The sequence below is a fragment of the Papaver somniferum genome, chromosome 9, assembly GCF_003573695.1.
Source record: "Papaver somniferum cultivar HN1 chromosome 9, ASM357369v1, whole genome shotgun sequence".
In the NCBI taxonomy this organism is placed as follows: Eukaryota; Viridiplantae; Streptophyta; class Magnoliopsida; order Ranunculales; family Papaveraceae; genus Papaver; species Papaver somniferum.
Window position 1 is genome coordinate 188,003,454 of NC_039366.1, and position 20,158 is coordinate 188,023,611.

Sequence of the window (20,158 nt, forward strand, 5' to 3'; positions counted from 1 at the left end):
GTGTACTTTAATGATGATTAAACCAAGAGAAATTGGGCCCAAATATTTTTAAAACATGTTCTAATGGACGAGTAAAAATTAGCATGGATAAACCAAAAAAAATAGCAAGAATGAATCTGGATTCATCCTGGGTTAAACTTAAAAAATTGTAAGGGTGAAACTGGATGCATTCTGATGTAAATTAAAAATAAGAAGAAGTATTGAAAAATGAGTATGATGAAACTGTTTACATCCCGACTATTTTTATATTGTCGTCCGTTTAAACAGTATTAAAATTTACATGCCTTTTTCACTCAGAAATTGTCGTTATTGGGTTAATTGACCAATTTTGTGTTAAATCAAATTCTATTATGACGAGGGCTTTGTGGCTTTTCTTATAGCAACATCTGTTTCAAATGCAAAATTCTTTTTAATAAAACCGTTGCAAATATAAAGAAAAATTAAAATAATTTCGCCAGGGGTCCGGGGTCCCCATAAGCTACAACCTATAAGGTCCCATATTTCTACTTCATTTTTCATGGCATTAGATTCCAAAGTAGGCGTCAAAATGATACTTATTGAAAATGATCAAATGTTTCCTAATTTTTATTTATTAGCCGCACGCGTCGTGGGTGGGGGACTCCTCCGGTCGTCTACGTCCCACACCAAGTAGCTACAAATTTTCTAACATCACATTCTTGTAATGCCGTTCTCCTAAGTCTCAAACATGAGCATGTTATCAAGGTAATTGCAAGAGAGTAAAAGTGTTTGTAATGGACAAATATGGTGCCAGAATTTAATCTGAGCGGGTTCCCAGTAACTTGTAATTGTAATAGCTAGGAATATATTAGTCCTATTAGTTGAGACTTAGAGCAACCATAGTCATGACCAAATTTGGGGACTATACCCAAATTTGGTCCCAAATTCAGCCGCAGTGGTACTGACTAAAACCATATTTAGTCCAGTTAATTAGGGTTTGCGACCAAATGTGGTCGCCAACCCAGACTAAAATGATTAATAGTGGGACGGAAGTATAGTGGGCGTATGATTTCAGACGGAAGTATAGTGGACGCTCCACATCGGGCGTACGTATAAATAACGTATGATAATGGGGCGGATGTATATAGAGCGTTTGAGTTAGGCGTTATTATAAACACCGCCGGGCCATACGTAGATAAAACCTACGCCCCATAGCAGACGCAGTTATTAAAAACGCCTGGTTTGGACGCAGTTACTAAAAGCGCCTGGTCCGGGCGCATGTATTATGACCGTATGCGGGAGACGGACGTATTATTAACGTCTGTGTGAGACGCATGTTTTATGGGCGTATGAGTGAGACGCATGTTTTATGGGCGTATGAGTGAGGCGCATATATTACGACCGTATGGGGTGGGCGCATGTTTTAGAAGCGTCTGGGATGGGCGCATATATTAGGACCGTCTGGAGTGGGCGCATGTTTTACGAGCGTCTGGGACGGACGCTCGTATTATGAGCGTTTGTTCGGAGCGCATGTATTACGAGCGTCTGTTACCAGGCGCATGTATTACGTGCGCCAACGGTTATATTTTGGAATTCTGATTTTGGTTTTCTGATTTTCCGACCGTTTGATAGATTGCAACGGCTCTTTCGTATATCTATATATAGCATTTGACAAACTTATTTCTGCATAATCTTATCATTTATAATTTCTATTTCAAGAAATATAGAAATATGGCACCACGAGGTCCCAATTTTACAACAGAAGAAGATACAATGATATGTAGAATCCATTTAGCCATATCTCAAGATTCTGCTACCGGAACCGATCAACCAGAAAGAGTATTATGGAGTCGGATCAAAGATAAGTTGGAAGAAGCCCTGCCTTGTAAACCAAAACGTACTTGGACTTCTATCCAGAGTCGATTTCAGGGAATAAGTAGACAGGTTTCACTTTATTCTGCAAAAGTGTTGGAAGTTGATGGTGAATATCATAGCGGATGGAATGAAGTCTTGAGGGTAAGTAATCGTCAATTTTTGCACCCTTAATAATTATATACATGTAATTGGAACTGATGAGTATTGAAAATAATAACAGGTTGAAGAGATAAGAAAGCGATTCAAAGAAAGTAATGGTAACAAAAAATTTAAGTACGAAGAGTGCTACGAAATTCTAAAAGATAGTATCAAATATTCAGGACGGTCGACGTTTGTGTTTGATTCAGGCCAAGAAATGGAAGATTCTCAGAGTGGTGAGGAAAACGCTGATATTGAGGAAACAATTCCAGGCGAGTCCAGTGATGATCTAGATATTGGAGATATAGAGAACACACGTAAGCGTCAGTTGGGGAAGAAAGCATCGAAACAACTAAAGAAAACAGGGAGAGCAAAATCCAATGCCCAGGAGGAAATGCTAGAGGATATAATTAAGGAGCAGCAAAGTTTCAATGAACATTACAAAGCACAATCACTAATGAAGATGGGACAGAGACAAGCTGAGTTTGAAGCAATACAAGCTAAGTCTGCGGCAAAGTTTGCGGCGAAACAAGCTAGGCAAGAAAAACTCGATTTAAAGAAAGAAGCGGACGATGACTTGGCCATAATGTTGAAGGATGTCTCTACATTGGACCCTGTAACAAGAGAGTACTTCGAACTTCGAAAGATGGAAATACTACAACGCAAAAGAAACCAATCTTAAAGCATGACCGAATTAGTTGAACCTTAATATTTATCATTAATAAAAAAATTAGTGAGTTTTAGTCAATTTTAGTGAATTTTAATTTTTATATGATAAATAGTACATTAGTAAGCAATGTTACAACATATTTTCCGATGAAGAAATACGATACAACATATTTCCATCCCAACTTAATAATTATCTCCAAAATTTGACCATATGTGTTCGATTAAATCTTGACGCAAGCGAAAATGTGTTTCTTTATTGTGTATAGCATGACGCCGATGTGCAGCTCTCATTCTGGAAAGTTCCTCAGTACCTACCCTCGATATATTCACCGGTGCCGACCTGCTACGTGAGTCATATTCATGTGGCCAATCACCGGGAAGACGCTCATCCTCCACTATCATATTATGTAAAATAATAACCGTTTTCATTATATAGGCAAGCACATCCGGGTTCCACATTCGTGCAGGTTGTTTGACAATGGCAAATTGTTATCTCCTTATAATAAACAATGACCGAAATGAGTGAACCACGATGTTGGTACCTGAATTTTGGATCGCTTGAATATGTAATATCTGTAGAAGCGTGTTTGTCACTATCTTCCAGGCAATTGTAGTTATCTAGGGATACCACGGACGGTGTTGTTTCATCTTCGCTATCTTCATCGAACCCGGTATCTGGAACTTCCAAATCTCCAACATTAGGGTCTATTTCAGGCTCCATTGGACCTTTACCTTTGCGTTTCTTATTATTCATCTTTTTTCCTTGTGCAAATCTCGACGTTATTCTGCTCAACATCTGAGCACGATATAAATACAAGTTAGTAATTGTTTTTTCTGAGTTTACAGCATCCATAAGAAGTTCTATTCTATATTATAGAAGATCAAAATTTACAGTATAGAAGATCAAAAAAATTTACAGTAAAGATTATTTTTTATTTACTTACAGTATAGAAGATCAAAATTTTTTAAAGTAAATAAATACGAAAATTACATTAAACAAGTTTGAATCTCACTACATACACCGTCTATATCACAGAACTGTTTAAAATTTTGTATCTCCCCTTGTGTGAGCAACAACAATACATGTTTAATGGATTTGAGTGAACTACTACAGGTGATAAATTAGAATTATTGTATTCTATCAATCATGTTACAGTGTGTTATTTCGCTATTAGATGATGATGCGGAAGTATATAACTAATCAAACAAACAAACTAATCAAACAAACAGTAATCAAACAAACAGTAATCAAATAAACAGTACATAATCAAACAAACAGTAACCTCACGGTATGCTTAATGAAATCAACATGCAATCCACCGATTCCACCCAAACACAGCCTAATTAATCGTAACTTTAATCTTTAATCAAATTATCCAACCAAAAACAGATTACCCCAAAACAAACCATACCTTTAATCTTCAATCAAATTTGCCCGCACCCGATTAACGAATAAGATTAGTCGTTTCTTTCACAAGAACTCGTTTCTCCGCACCCAATCAAATGGCCGTCACATGAGATTTAGGTATTGCCCTAGATTTTTACTTAGGTTTCGTCGTTTTTTTTTCTTCTGTAAAAACGTAGGTTATGTAAAAAGAGGAGGAGAAGAGGATAAAAGAATTATATATTCAGACGCTCTTTCCTAAAAGCGCCCCACACAAACGCTATTTCTGTGCACGCCCCATCGAAACGCATTTATTAACAACGTCCCAACTAGACGCACTTATTAACAACGTCCTAACCAGACGCACTTATTAAAAACGTCCCAACCAGACGCCTCTTTCATGCACGCCCCACACAGACGCTTCTTCAATGCACGCCCCATTCAGACGCTCCTTCTATAAACGCCCCAATCAAACGCATCTTGTATAAACGTCTCACCCAGACGCATAAGCCATTAACGCCCGAAACATACGCACTTTATATCTCCGTATGAATGGGACGCACTTTTAATCCCCGTCCCTGTAGACGCACTTTCCATCCCCGTCCCATATCCGGCGTTAATTATACCTACGCCTCAATCAAACGCGCATTATACCTACGTTTCACTCAAACGCATAATATAAAGCCGCCTAATCAACAAACGTGAATATAATTTCCGTCTGACATCGGGCGTGTGTATAAGTTACGCTTCACCAAATTTGGTGTTCTACCACTGCGCTTGAACACCCAGAATACCAAATTTTTTTGGTTTTTAGTCTTACTTTTGGTATTTGGTCCGTCTCATGGCTGTGGTTGCTCTTAGGAATAGAAAAAGAGCAGTGCTCTCCCGCGCCGTTTTGCGGGAGAGCTAAATGAGCAAGCATGTTGGTAATCGTTGGATCCACCCAGCAGCCGTTGGATTGATTTTGCCTCTACTTTTTAGTTGTATACGGTTGTAGAACTTAGGAAATTAAAGTCAGGTCCTTTTAATTTTGCTAAATTAAAAAAGCACCCTCTACTTCTAACTAGCATTACATCACTATTACACACTGATCAATATCTTATCATTTTAATTTATACATTTAAATATCAACGTCGAACAATGATGGTTTCACTGAAATAAGCAGTCATCGACATGAAATTTTAAGGTTTCTGTTTTTCGTTTTATAATGGTCTCGAGGGTTCTCCTTTTTATGCTAGATAACAATATTTGCATAGTGATTATGTTAATTCCATTATCTATTTTGTACCCATATACAATTCTTCTATAAGTAAAACTGCAGACATGCCACACCAACCAAGTCAAATGAGTGAAATCGACTTTAATGTTGATCTTAGTGGTCGTAATTGGGTAATATTACGTTCACATATTTCATCTAATGATTGCATATTTATATTACTTCCTATAGTCACTTATTAATATAGTTTAATGGGATACAAGATTCGCATATGTGAATGCTTGCTGCTGGTAGAGGAACAAAATGGTGGTGCAGGAATTTTCTTAAAAAAAATTTATCCATGAAAATTATGCAGTTCATATATTTTGGATGGTTTTGTATTACAAATGTGTCTATCATATTTGATTTCGAGAACTTCATCCGAAACTCTCTTCATGATGATCCAAGTCTACTTTTAGTTGTTGTTTTTATTGGTGTTGTGCTTAAAATTTTTTGTGTTCCTAATGTACCAGTACCTATACCTATAACGATTCAAAAGTTCCTACCTAATTTGAACATCCATTATTCACAAGAGCATCCTACAATCAGCAGGCTCTCTTCATTGGCAACCACAGTTTCAAACGTTGGTTTTACTTTGTTTTTCCTAGGCTTCTCATGAGTTCAGCTATTGGAACAAACAGGTCCTCACTCTAATCAAAATGAAAAAACTTACCAGGACCTGACTCTAATTTCCTAAGTTCTATAACTCTATACAACTAAAAAAGTAGAGGCAAAGTCAATCCAGCGGGTGCTGAACTCATGAGATAGGCCTGTAGGCCTAGGGATAGTCAAATTAATCCCCATTCCACAAAAACTTCAAATCATTACTTGTCCCACTAATCAAAATTTAAGAAAAAAGTCAATTTTCATATGATGGCTTAACTCAAATACCCATGCCCCATACAAAAATGAGAGCCAATTTTGAGTGTTAGATTAACAACTTTTATAATGTTGTTGTTTAAAGAGTGATTTAGCAAAAAAGTGAAAAATTCTCTTGAAAAACCCATTAAACAATATCTAAAGACAGTAAAGAAAAAAAAGGATTCATTAGATTAAGTGCGTTTTCCGGGTTGGTCGAGGGGAAGTGGGGAAATGAGGGAGAGGCGAACCCTGCACCGAGCCGACATATCCCGTTGCACAGGGAGATTATGGGGTGGATGTTTAGTTTTGTATGGGTGATTAAGCTGGTTTTCTTCTTTAACGAGGTTAGAGAAATCAGAAATACATAAAGACTTTCTTTTCGAGATAGAAAGAGTAGACAAAGGAGAAGTAGCCAAGTAGGAGTTCACTTCCATCCCTTTCAGCCCCTAGCTACTGCTCCACTCTCATATTCACTTTCATACATCCATTAACCTCTTCATCTCTCCCTTTCCGCCAATAAAGCTATGTACTAGCTTGATCAAAGAAAATAAATCTGTTAACCAAAGGGATTAGCCTAATTGGTCAAGGGCCAAACTCCCAAGTTATAGCACTTCTAAGTGCATAGTGCATTTTCTGTTCTTACATTACTGATTTTAGGGTTCTCGTTATTGCAGGAAATTCTCTCTGCAAGCTCCGTGGTCATACCAAGTGTGCGGTGACTCCACATCCAAATAAGGGAAATTAAAAGACATATAGGAAGTACGTTAAATTATGTGTATAAGCCGTAAAGACTTCCCAACCTCCATTTTCCCCCCTTAATTCTCCTCTTGTTGAGTGGTTCAACCCTTTTGGACCCTCTTATCTTCTTGATCAATAAATTTTCTTTGGTTATCAAAAAAAATAAAAGAAAGAATCTTCATACACTGGGAAATGCAACTGATTATGGGTGTGCATTTATTCTACTCAGTTAAGTTTTGTAATATAACCAAATATCTAATGGAATCGGTGATTTCGCAACTACCTCGTAATGACCTTCTTTATGTGGTATGAGTGGTAAATATTTGTTGCCATCATCTACATCCAAGCAGTGACTTAAGCAAGTGAGGACCATGAAGGACAATTATCTTCCCTAGAATTTCGAGAAATTACCATATTTTCCTTAGAATTCTAAGTAATCCTCTTAGATTTTGTAAAATCGTTACTATAGGCATATAGATATAGTTTTTTACATAAGTTTTATAATTTTCTTTGAAAAATAGTTTTACTAGATTAAATATTACAAGATTCTACGTTGGTATTGAAATTTTGTGAAAACAAAATAAGAATATCATAAATTAGAAATTTAATTTTAGTTTAGAAATTTTGTAATTGGTATTATATCTTGTTGGCCATTCTTGTAGCAAAAAAACGCAAATAATTTTTGGATGACCTTCAAACACATTCTATATGTTTGGCCACCCAACATTTATTTATTTTCTACTCCAACACTACATCGGAGGTGCCCGGCATGAATAGTGTAGTAATGAGCCAGGATAGTGAATTGACACAAAGAGTTTATTGAAAATATAGAAAGAGTTTATTTTCGGATCTATGTACTCAATCTTGTCCGAAAGTCACGATCTATGTTTTTGGCCGGGACGAGTCTTTTAAGCTCGTCGAGCGAGATTAGACCAAAAATTTCCAGAGATGAGTTGGCTAGTTTATGTATAGTATGGATATTTATACTAAAAATAATCAAAACTAACCCTAAAAAACCAAGGTTACTACAAAGGGTGTCAGATTACATGAGAATGTACCAAATCCATATAAAATAAACTACCATAATCACAAGATTTACTGAACTGGTACCCACGTGTAAATTAGTACCCGTAGTAATCTTGCAACAAACTTGATTTTTTATGTTTATGTGAAACTCTAAATCATGTTACGAGAGGCAAGTTAAATTTGTCGAGACCCTAAATTCACTATATCGGAAAGGAATAAGGGTTGAATAATCATCCTCGTAAAATATAGAGAGGCTCTTGTTACGGAGACTCCTGGTAAGGAGGCTCCATATATTATACTTTATCTCACCGTCTTGAGATAAAAAAAAGCAATTATAACTTATACATCTTTTTAAATCATAGTAAACCGTACCTTGTACAAATTTCAATGCCGAACTGCATAAATGGCTCTGTAATAACAAAAAAAAAAATAGATCAATCTTTAATTTGCTATTTCTACTACCTTTATGCTACTTATTAGTATTTACATGTTTTTCTTAGCCTCTATAATCGTCTATAGATGGCTTCAGGAATTGAAAAAAGAAAAGGAAAAAAAAGAAAGGGCTCCTGGTATTTTATATCATAAGGGGCTTGCAAATTATTTGGACCACACTATTGTGCTTATTCATTCCAACGACGATAACGATTTTTTTTTCCTCGAAAAAACGAGGATGAGACCTCATGGATTAAGATTGGATTTCACTCGCCACTATGGGAAGTGGTGGTGACCAAGTTACATAAACATTACAATAGTAGAATTAAGAAAAACTTAAAAGAGTTCTCCTAAATAGTCTCTTCTCCGTATGTTCTCAATTGCAAACCTATTACAGATAAAAGAGTTCTCCTAAATAGTCTCTTCTCCATATGTTCTCAATTGCAAACCTATTACAGATAACAGACATTCGCAACCCATATTATATTATGTCTGCGTATAAAAAAAGGTCTGAAATTCTAAAATTACTAAAAGTATTTCCAAAATCAGAAGTAATAGAATATCTTTTTTGCTTGACATTCCTTTGAGCGGATGGAGAATTGGTTCCGAGTCGATCTGAAAAGAAATTGTATGTCCACTCAATTCTGTTGTCCACCAGAAAGCCACTTCAGCCCCCATCATCTCTGGTTCCACTCTTGCTGACCAATTTCCATAAGTTTACATAGCATCAATTGTGTAACCTGCATAACATACAAGAGTTACCCTATTCCATAACTTGTTATGGGGTTTGACATCATCAAGGAAATATTAATCCTATAATTTAGGAGGAGAATTTCTCTTTGATCTTGTGGTGGTGTTATCACTAGAGAATTATCCGTGAATGGATTATAATACATGGCTTGTGTAATATTATTGTATGAATCGTAAGTCGTGGCCATATTGTTTATTAGTCTTCACAAAATTGGTTAAAAAGACCAAAATCAACAATTCCTGGGTGAAATGGACAGTTAGATTTTGATATTGTTTAAATGGACAAAAATGTAAAAATAGGCAGGATATAACCAGTTTCATCGTGCCCATTTTCAAATATTTTTTCTTATTTTTAATTTACACAGGATGTATCCAGTTTCATCCTTGCTATTTTTTAAATTTAAGCTAGGATGAAACTGGTTTCATCCTTATTATTTTTTTTTGGCCATTTCACCAAAACTATTTTTTACTCGTCTATTTGGACCGTGATTTAAAAATATTTGGACAAATGACCCATTTTCCGATTAATCTTATTACTGTAGTTGTTGTGGTAGTACTATTTTGAGTTTCTTTTCTGAACGTTAAGTTACATCGTTGCCTTCTATACTACATACCATATTACAATGCTGCATAATTCATGCCATCTTATCTACATATTATCTCTATTTGTTTCCTCAAACCAATTTGTTAGCCATTCATGAAAATTTAATCTCCCATTTATTACATAATAATATATGTTGATGTTGAAAAGCTCCCAAACCTCTTTGATAAAATTGCATTGCATAATATGTTAAAATGCTTCCAAACCTGTTTGATAAAGTTGCACTGATTTTTTTTTTCTCTTATGACACTAAAGATTTCATCCGTGCCTCAGCAGCCTCGAAAATTTAAAAGGGAGAAGAAACTTTGTAGTCTTTAAAAGTTGGATAAATGAAAGAAGAGAAACAGAATTAATTGGGAAATTGAATGTCATCCAGAAAAACAATTTATGTTCATATTTTCAATTTAAAATAAAACTTGTATCAAAATAAGATTATATTAAGTGCTGGGATACTCAGTACCAAGGTAGTCAATTTCGGATTTCGGATTGTCTCAGTCGACACCGAGATACTGGTACAACTTTGTCTCGGGGAAATTCCGTTTTAAAATCTCGGTTTCATATTTTATATCCTCGTATCGATAATCATTTAAAAGAAACATAGTATTAGTAAATCTGGTTGTTCACCTTCCTCATCATCAACACCAAATAATAATTTTAGCTCAAGAAATTCAAACACAACAACAAGCAATACTACTAGTGAGTGAATTAATTTTTTTAATTTTTGTATGTGAGATTAGTCCACTCAATTTAAAAAGGAAAAAAATCCGGCCAAGCCAAATCAATTCCGACCGAAAAACGTGTTTCCGGCCAAAATTTTCGCAAAGATTTCGTCCGACCGAAATTAACAAAATCGTGTCTTCTTGGACCGAAATTCGGAATTTCGCCGAAATTTCGGCCGAAATGACCGAAATCGACTACATAGCTCAGTACCTAATTAGTTTAACAGTACAAGGATTAAAATTAAATTCACAATCATGTGGGGTTAATTAAAGTAAAATAGTGGAAGCCGTTTACGAGAGCTATAAAAAGAAGAAAGCTTTCGTTTTAATTGAATCCGGTACTTAATTTTTTCGAAGTGATCAGAAGAAGGTCGTTTTCTTTAGATCTTGATTCTTCTCCTTCTTCTTCTAAACTAATTCTTTATAAACGAATACGAATCAAGAAAACAAAAAATTTCAAATTGGTGTCATTCGTACTGTAATTCTTCTCATCACACCAGACCAGGCTCCAATTCTTCTTCACTCTCCCTGCTTGTAATTTCACTGATTCTTTCACAGTACATAATAAGGTGAACAAAAGTGAATAAATTCTTGTTCTCTGTATAAACTCATCGACACTTGCATCCTCTGTTATTGCATCTCTGAACTGCACTAAATTTCCAGAAGAATTTGAGTTAAGATTAGGAAGATTTGTGGGAATGTTTTCTTTGTTTATTATGGAACATTCATTGTCATATGAGATTGCTTAATTAATTAAGTTGTTTTTTTTCTTTTGTAAACAGAGTATTTTGTTTTTCATTCGCAATATCCATATTTTGAGGTTTACTTTTGTATAAAAAAATGGTGTTTGTTTTTGTTACCATTAGAGAATCTGGTGAAGTGTTTCCAGATCTGGGGTTGTTAATTTGTTTTTGTTTCGGTTTTTCTTTTGTCTTATTTACTGTTTCTTTTCTTTCTCTGCAGCAGATCTCTTTCTCCATACATATTCATGCGTTTCGGAGTTTTGAGGTGACAGAATTCGAAAAGAAATGTCGTCGAAACCAGGTGAAGAAGCAATAGTGTCAAGTTACAACGAAACTGAAGATGATGGCGGAGGAAGAAGTAGAGAAGATCAAGGTGATAACGAAGATCAATCAATGTTTAACGTCAAGAGTTTTCTTTGGCATGGTGGTTCTGTTTATGATGCTTGGTTTAGTTGCGCTTCAAATCAAGTATGTATATTAACTAAATTCTTACCAGGAAATTTTATCAATCACGGCGAAGATTGAATGTGATTTTGATTTTGTTGTATATTGCAGGTAGCCCAAGTGTTGTTAACACTACCATATTCGTTCTCGCAACTTGGAATGTTATCAGGGATAATCTTTCAACTTTTTTACGGTATCGTTGGCAGTTGGACAGCTTACCTTATTAGTGTTCTTTACATCGAATATCGAAGCCGAAAAGAAAAAGAGAATGTCAACTTTAAGAACCATGTTATTCAGGTAAATTTAAACAAAGAAAATGATGAAGATTGAAGAGATTGATTACATGTTCTTATTATTATCCAGAATTTTTAATCATTTACTAATTGAGTTTTTCTGTTTGATTAATGATGTAAAGTGGTTTGAAGTGCTTGATGGGTTGTTAGGACCTTATTGGAAAGCAATTGGATTGGCTTTTAATTGCACCTTTCTCCTCTTTGGTACTGTCATTCAGCTTATAGCTTGTGCAAGGTGGGATTTTTTTCTTCTTCGTTTCGTTTTTCCGGCGATTAATCATTTTCTGATGAAATTATTGAACTGATTTTGAATTTTTGTTTCTGATGATGACAGTAACATTTACTACATAAATGATAGACTGGACAAAAGAACATGGACATACATATTTGGAGCCTGCTGTGCAACAACTGTGTTCATACCTTCATTTCACAATTACCGTATTTGGTCGTTTCTTGGTCTTGGTATGACCACTTATACTGCTTGGTATATGACCATTGCCGCTCTGGTTCACGGCCAGGTATGTAATTATCATCAAAGTACTCAAAAAATCTAATATCCGGTCAACTTTAATTTGTTAATTTGATTTGCTTAACGCAAAATTATGATTGATGAAACAGGTTGAAGATGTTCAACATACCGCTCCCACAAAACTAGTGCTGTATTTCACCGGAGCCACAAATATTCTCTACACTTTCGGTGGTCATGCTGTTACTGTGTAAGTTGCAGCTTTTTATGCTGGGCGACCGATTCAACAAATCATGGATGCTATCTTTTGTATGACGCCCATTTCGTATCGTTAGAAGTACAGTTTGTGCACCCTGACTCACTGTCTGTGTGGCTGACTGTGTTATTCTTTTTCACTTTTGGTAAACTAAAAAGGCTATAGGAGGAATGAAAATTAGGATTCTTCTTTAGTCCGTGTGACCAAATTATGGAACAATCACCTGACTCGAATGATAGATAGCTTTGAGTCAGACTGTAAATTTCTTGTGTTAAATTTTATACGAAAATTCTCTCCGTGACCCTTATTGGTGGCCCAAATAGCCGGCACGACTTTATTTTAGATTTTCTTTAACCTTGTGCTTCAACTGATGTTGTGGTAGTGTGTATGTTTTTCCAGTGAAATCATGCACGCAATGTGGAAGCCACAAAAGTTCAAGTACATATACCTGATTGCCACATTATACGTATTCACATTAACCCTGCCCTCAGCCTCAGCGGTTTATTGGGCGTTCGGCGATCAACTTCTAAACCACTCAAATGCTTTCTCTCTGCTTCCTAAGAACGCTTGGCGTGATACTGCCGTTATCCTAATGCTTATTCATCAAGTAATCATTTCATCCCATTAATTTCAATTATTTTCTAAATTTATAATTAGTCGCGCTAATTGAACATTTGTTTTTATGCAGTTCATCACATTTGGGTTCGCATGTACGCCATTGTATTTCGTATGGGAGAAAGTTATCGGAATGCACGATACAAAGAGTATATGTTTACGGGCACTCGCTAGACTGCCAGTAGTAGTACCAATCTGGTTCCTCGCAATTATTTTTCCATTCTTTGGGCCCATTAATTCTGCTGTTGGTGCACTTCTTGTCAGCTTCACCGTCTACATTATACCGGCCCTTGCTCATATGCTCGTGTACAGGAAAGCATCTGCCCGTCAGGTATTCATAATTCCTCCTCCTATCTCCCTCTTACCCGTACTGTCCCCTTAGTATTTTGCCCGGTGCCCCTTTTTTTTTAACTTTTTTTGCCCATGCTTCATGATAAATTTTGGAGACTGATCGACTGATTAGGGCATTTCGGTCATTTAATAAATAGTTGGACGGATTTGCCATTTTTTGAAGAGATTTTACGGAATTACCAAATTAATGGGTTGTACTTGTACTTTGGTCTGACTATTTGATATCAAATGAATCTACACACACTGAATAGTAAAGATTTAGGATTTATTAGTCTGTCGTGTTGGTGGTTGGTACTACTGCTTATCAACCGGCGGACGGGAAATAGTCTTTAGGGATGTCGTTTCTTTTCATAGTCCTCCATTAATAAAAAAAATATTTTGTGAACTTTAGAAAAAGAACAAGGGTGTTTTTGTCCACTAAAATATCTATGTACGGTCATGATCCATTGTTAGGTGGAGCTAAGTTCCAAACTTTGTTTGTATTTATTGTCTAGGTTCTTCTCTTTGGTGGACCAATCTGAAATTAGTGTATAAAATCAGTACCGGGCAGCCACGACAGCGGTGTAAAATATTTTCCGGTGACTAGTAAACGTCACTGTAATGCCTACAATGTCAATAATACCCTTTAGGATTCCCTATAGTCGTCGTATATTAAGATTTAGTTTGTTTTTAGTAGGACCCAACTTTGATGGGGCACGTCCACATTCAGCACATGAGTCCACGAGAGAGGATTAAATGTCTTGAAATTTTTGGAGGGAAATATTAAATAGTGACGGTGGGAAGTCTTTCTCAATTTTCATATACACACACGAGAGCACGGTTGTATTATTAGCTGGCAATGACATATCCTGACTCGCCAAGTCTGACTCAAATGATTGATTTTTGATATGTTTTTTTTGCTTGTTGTTTACAGAACGCTGCTGAGAAACCGCCATACTTCCTCCCGAGTTGGACTGCGATGTACGTGATCAATGTCTTCATTGTTGTATGGGTTTTGATAGTTGGATTTGGATTCGGAGGATGGGCTAGTATGACTAATTTCGTTAGACAAGTCGATACATTTGGATTGTTCGCGAAATGTTATCAATGTAAACCTGCAGCACCCGCTGCGCTGTCGCCGAAATCCCTTCATCATTGACGGAAATGATCAAAAATGGCCAACTCCGACACTGTCAAGTACAATCAACAAAATCTCACTTTCTTCTTGTATCATACGTGGGGTGTTAGCAAGGTTTCCCCCAACATGTTAGTGTGCTGTTTTTTTTTTTAATTTTATGTAATTTTTTTTATTAAGTAGATGCATAGTTGGTAATGATTCTTTGGCTATTTAAAAGTGTAGGATAATCAAGATTAAGGGTTTCTCTTTTCCTTTTCCTCACTTAATAGATACTACTTAGTGAGTTAAGTAATAATTGATATCAGTAAATAAATAATTGGGATTATAAATCTACTAAAAGGTCATTATTGCTATCATGTTCCTAAGTATCTTGATTTGATTTTATCGGCATCAAATATCCAAGTGGTGTTTGCTTGTGGCGCTACAAAGCAGTAATTACTAATTATCCCTCTCCCATGTTAGGATCACAATCAGTAATTACAGGCAAAAGTCATTACTCATACTAGTATATGGCAATGTGAACGAATATTTTGAAGGAATATCGAGAGAACACTCTTACACTAATATAGTAGATGAAGAAAACTAAAATCTTAAAACAAGTAATCGACAACCAACTGATGTACAGGTACTCCTGAATATACTAGACTTCCTTATGGTTTTGGAGAATGCCTTAAATCTATTGTGTATTGAATGGAGTGTCAAGTCACTTAGATCACACGCCTCACGCTATACTACTCCCTCCGTTTTTTTTATATGCCAGTTTCTATAAATAAAATTTTCAAAAAAATAGGTTGGTTTCCTAATTAGGAAAGTTAAATGTTACTTTAATTTTCTGGGACCACTTTTCTCTTAGTCTCTTTTGATGACAAGTGTCATGTGGATCATATCACTTTACTTCTTTTGCTGACATGTGTCATAGGGACCACTTCACTTCACTTCTTTTATTGACAAGTGTCATGAGGACCACTTTCAATGATTAGTTCTCTTAATTTCTTTAAATTTCTCTAAAAACAAAACTGGCCTATTAAAAAGAAACGGAGGGAGTACACATTTTTTTAGGAAAAAAAGAGCTCCTAATTGATAATTCAAAGTTAAGGTTACAAGAAGCTTCAAGACATCAAGATACAAGAGTAATAAAGTAACACCAGACAAAACTAGTACAAAACCAAGTACTCTAGTAAGAAAAGAGAAAAAACACAGGAAAAAGACTAGAAACATGTATGTAAGAACCGATTTAATCGTAGGAGAAATGGTTTTCGGATCATAAATCCACCATTTTTTATGAATTTCTTCTTCTTTAGAAAAAGATGCTCCAAGGTAAGAGCGATTTTCTTTGGGTCTTGAATATGCCGATGAAGATTCTGTCCGCTGGAGCTCACCGCTGATGATCTTGAAAACTATAAAACCTAACCAAGAACGACCATGAAAGTCGATAAAAACTGCTATAAAAGCATAAAAAGAGTCGTCATAAAGACGAAGATAACTTGTTGCCGGCAAGAGGGAATAAATCCCAAAGCTAAACCTAAAGAACATGAAAAACAAAAACCAAGCTCATCTATGAAATCACTTGATGAAAACTGAAATAAAGTTGGGTACCTAGATCCACTCTAAAAGGAACAGATCTGAGTGGTTGGAGGTTGCCGGAGGGAAGGTTTTTGGTTGTCGGATGTCTCCTGTGAGAGAGGGATAGGATATTACACCTTTCTCACGTGGCTCACTTTTATCTCTCTAGTAGATTTTTATTGTTGTAGTGTTACTTGGTTAAAGAAGAACGCGCAATTGGGGGATATTCAAACTAATTGGGGGATATGAATTACTTCCCCCAACCCAAAGGTGCCTGCTAAGGGGTGTTTTTTGGGGCAAAAATACTAAAACACCCTTAGATTAATTAAAAATCCTTATGAAAAGACTGTTATACCCTTTCTACTAAAACTTTAAATCAAAAACCAAATCAAAATATCCCCATTTCACATCAGTTCCGGCATTCATAGTTAGGTTTAGGTTTTGAAATTTTTTTTCTTCATCTTCTTCATCGTTCCCACCATCGTTGTTCATAGACGATTAATCGTTAATTCAAAAATTTCTTCGTCGATTAACCTACCCGAATGATAACCATGCCTCCACTAAAGAAACCAAATGCCAAATCGAATTCTTCAAGGGCAATTGTTCAAGAAAAACAACAAAAGAGGATTGCTTTGATTGCCCAAGAGCAATCGGACGAAGGAAAAAAGTTATCGGACGATCAACTACTCAAACACATGGCTTCAGCGAGGAGGTAAGTCATCTAGAACTGTTTAAATAGTGTTTCAATCGATCTTTAACTATGGGTTTAGGTTAAAATCGCAAAACCCTAACTGCAACTTTTGAGTTTCAGAAATTCCGGCATTCACGTTAGTATGAATACCTCACCGGTAGTGGCAACCGGCATGCGATCTGGTATGAATAACACGCCGATACATGGTGTCGGCGCTCAATTTAGGTTGAAGACCACGCCGGAACTCAGTTTCAGTATTCAATTTAGGTTGAACCCCAACTCTGAACTCGGTACCGGCGTTGAATCGAACTTTTTCGAGCACGCCGGTGTTGACCTGCTAATCAACAGAAAACCCTAGAATTTCAATATTAGTACCGGCGTGCATTTTGGATTAGATCCCATGCCGGCACTGTTGTTTTAATATCCAGAAACTTCATAACTCGTATCGGCATGCTCGATTCAATGCCGTAATTAGGTTCCGGCGTCCTCGAAAGTTTTTATGTGCTACCGATATTTGTTTCCGGCATGGGAGTTTATTTTGCTGTTGTGCCGGTACTAGTAAATTTGTATCCAGGAATTACTCAAAGTGTTCCGGCATCCTCGATATTTACTTGTTAATGCCGGAATTGGATTCCCGCATGCTACATGTTTCAATTTACCATGCCAGTTTTGGTCCCGGCATTTTCGAAACTTCTTATTTGTATGCCGGTAGTGTTGGTAGGAATGGAAGTAAGTTGTGTTATATTTATTTCGTGATTCATTTGAAATAGATCTAAAGCAAAGCAAGCTAAAGCAAGTGAAGCTAAGAAAGGAAAAAGTAAAGATGTTGTCACTAAAAAAAAAAGGACGGACGGTCTTGATACTCCTCAGTCCATTCCTCCTCGAGGGAACAACAAAAAGCATTTGGGTACTGGCACAAGAGGGGATGTTTGGGATAGTGGTCGTGATCGTAATAAACTCTCTATCCATGAATCTACCGAAGCGGTTGAACAAGGTGAGGAGGAAGATGAATAAGATGGCGTGGAAGATGAAGATGAAAATGAGGAGGAAGATAATGAGATTGATCCAAGCCACTTACCAAATCAAAGCCAAGAAGTAGTGGAACAAGGTGGTCCAAGTCAACAACCCACACAAGGCAATGGGGAAGGCAATGGGAAAGGCAATGGTAAAGGCAATGGCAGAAAAAATTTAAAGGCTCGCACCTTCCTCATGTTGATGACATGATACCTGACCTCAAGAATGGTAAAATTTGGGGCGCAGTTGTTGAAGATCCGGAGCATCTATTTGCCTACAATGACTCTGGGCTCGTACTATATATCAAACCTATGTAAGAATTTCTATCTCGTGCATATGTATTATTTTTAACCATCCCAAAATTGGTGATTCTTCTCATACAATGCCATCCATCCCTTCCGGATATTTGGATTTAGGTCCTTGTTTTTAACCATCCCACAAACAGGTGGCAATGGACAATTGTCCTTGAGTTTGAGAATAACGAAATGATTTTCGTTCACGAACGTCAAAACAACTCTTCTCTTCTTAAGGGATCCCTCGCATTTTTGCCACTTTGGTGTAAATGTTACTTCTAGGGTGGGGGAAAAATAATGAACAACACAATTAAATGTATCCGCTACTAGATGCCCACAAAGCGGCATTCACATCCAATATTGAGAAGGAAGAAACTTCATCTCCTGCTCGGGTCCTTTCACTTGAGCATACATATCATCAAACCCCTCGCCATGACCAACCAATTGCTCATAAAAGCTCCTCTTTTTAACAAGTTGTTCGGCCATCCTCATTATAGCATATCAGCATGGTGTCATTCCTCTACTAACCGCCGTTTCGAAGATTCCTAATTGTTCGGTCACGGCATGATAGCCACAATTTCCATCTCCATCGACATCATCCGTATACACAATAAACTCGCGAATAGCCTCAGGAAGTTGGTCTATGTAAGATTCTATCTTGTTATGGTAATGTCTATAAGTCCTACCCGTTTTGGAATCCTTATACATCTTCATAATTCCGTTTTTTTCCATAATTATTTCCAAACCATCCTATGCGATCTGTACGTTCCCAATGTCTTCGGTATGTGACGGGAGATTAAATTTCCTTGGCCTACCCCTTCTCCTAGGAACCGAAACTACACCAACCTTGCTCATGCCTACGAAGTTTTCACCTTGATGTACGTCACTTGATATAGCTTCCTTATCTGGCGGCCTACCCCTTTTCTTTGGAACCTCTGATACATCGACCATGGGTGTGGCTTGGAAATTCTCACCTTGTTGTTCTTGCAAGCTTGACGTTGGTACCTTTGGCGGCCTACCCCTTTTCTTTGGAACCTCCGATACATCGACCATGGGTGTGGCTTGGAAATTCTCACCTTGTTGTTCTTGCAAGCTTGACGTTGGTACCTTTGGCGGCCTACCCCTTTTCTTTGGAACCTATGATACATCTAGTATAGGTGTGGCTTCGGAATGCTCACCTTCTTGTTCTTGCAAGCTTGACGTTGGTACCTTCGGAGGCCTCCCCCTTTTCTTTGGAACCTCCGATCCATCGGCTTTTGGTGTGGATACGGAACCCGTCCCTTGTTGTTGACTTGATAGCGGTTCCTTCCTAGGCCTACCCCTTTTAATTGGAACCGTCTCTTTCGTGAATTGGAGTTCCGAAATCTCGCTTGCGGATAGATCTTGTTTCTTGCTTGCCGCGAGTTCTTGTTCACGTCGAGTCATTGCTTTGAATTCTTTCCTTTATTTTCTCCTTGTTGTTTTACTTTGTGGTCTACTTATCAGATCTCCCTTTCCTGGCTCTCCACTTGGTTTGATCCATGGGCGAGTAATTAGCCTTAGTTGGCTCAACAAGACTTGTCGGCTATCCGAGTTCCCACGTGAGTAAGCTTCGTAGAATTCCTTTGCTTTGTTTGTATCCCATGGGGATTGTCCGGGAGCTTCCGTAGGGGGAGGGTCGAAAGATAGTTTCCTCCAAAACGGATCAATAACCTCAATAGGTATCACTTCTTCATACTTCACAAGCATATGACGACACGGAAGCCCCAATGAAGACATGTTGGGACAAATACACACATCACCCGGTTTTCCGTAATTTTTCTCATATGCCATTTCTCTCATCATATGTTTTATTTCCCAATGAGAGACGTTGAACTCTATTCCTTGGAGCAACTTAGTATATTGAAGAAATTGAGTCATCCTTTCC

General features: G+C 37.0%; 2 protein-coding genes across 2 annotated transcripts; one reads left to right on the top strand and one right to left on the bottom strand.

The window, feature by feature from the left end:
* Positions 1-10,728: 10,728 nt before the first annotated feature.
* LOC113309998 (auxin transporter-like protein 2) lies at positions 10,729-15,022 on the top strand. Its single transcript, XM_026558534.1, has 9 exons — positions 10,729-10,975; positions 11,370-11,617; positions 11,705-11,890; positions 12,009-12,121; positions 12,221-12,404; positions 12,505-12,602; positions 13,008-13,215; positions 13,297-13,554; positions 14,488-15,022. Exons 2-9 carry the CDS (start codon positions 11,435-11,437, stop codon positions 14,710-14,712), a joined length of 1,455 nt encoding a protein of 484 aa, XP_026414319.1. The 5' UTR covers positions 10,729-10,975; positions 11,370-11,434; the 3' UTR covers positions 14,713-15,022.
* Positions 15,023-19,002: 3,980 nt separating this feature from the next.
* On the bottom strand, positions 19,003-19,677 carry LOC113312992 (PC4 and SFRS1-interacting protein-like). Its single transcript, XM_026561724.1, has 2 exons — positions 19,462-19,677; positions 19,003-19,389 (listed from the first exon to the last, which is right to left on the bottom strand). Exons 1-2 carry the CDS (start codon positions 19,675-19,677, stop codon positions 19,003-19,005), a joined length of 603 nt encoding a protein of 200 aa, XP_026417509.1.
* Positions 19,678-20,158: the final 481 nt, after the last annotated feature.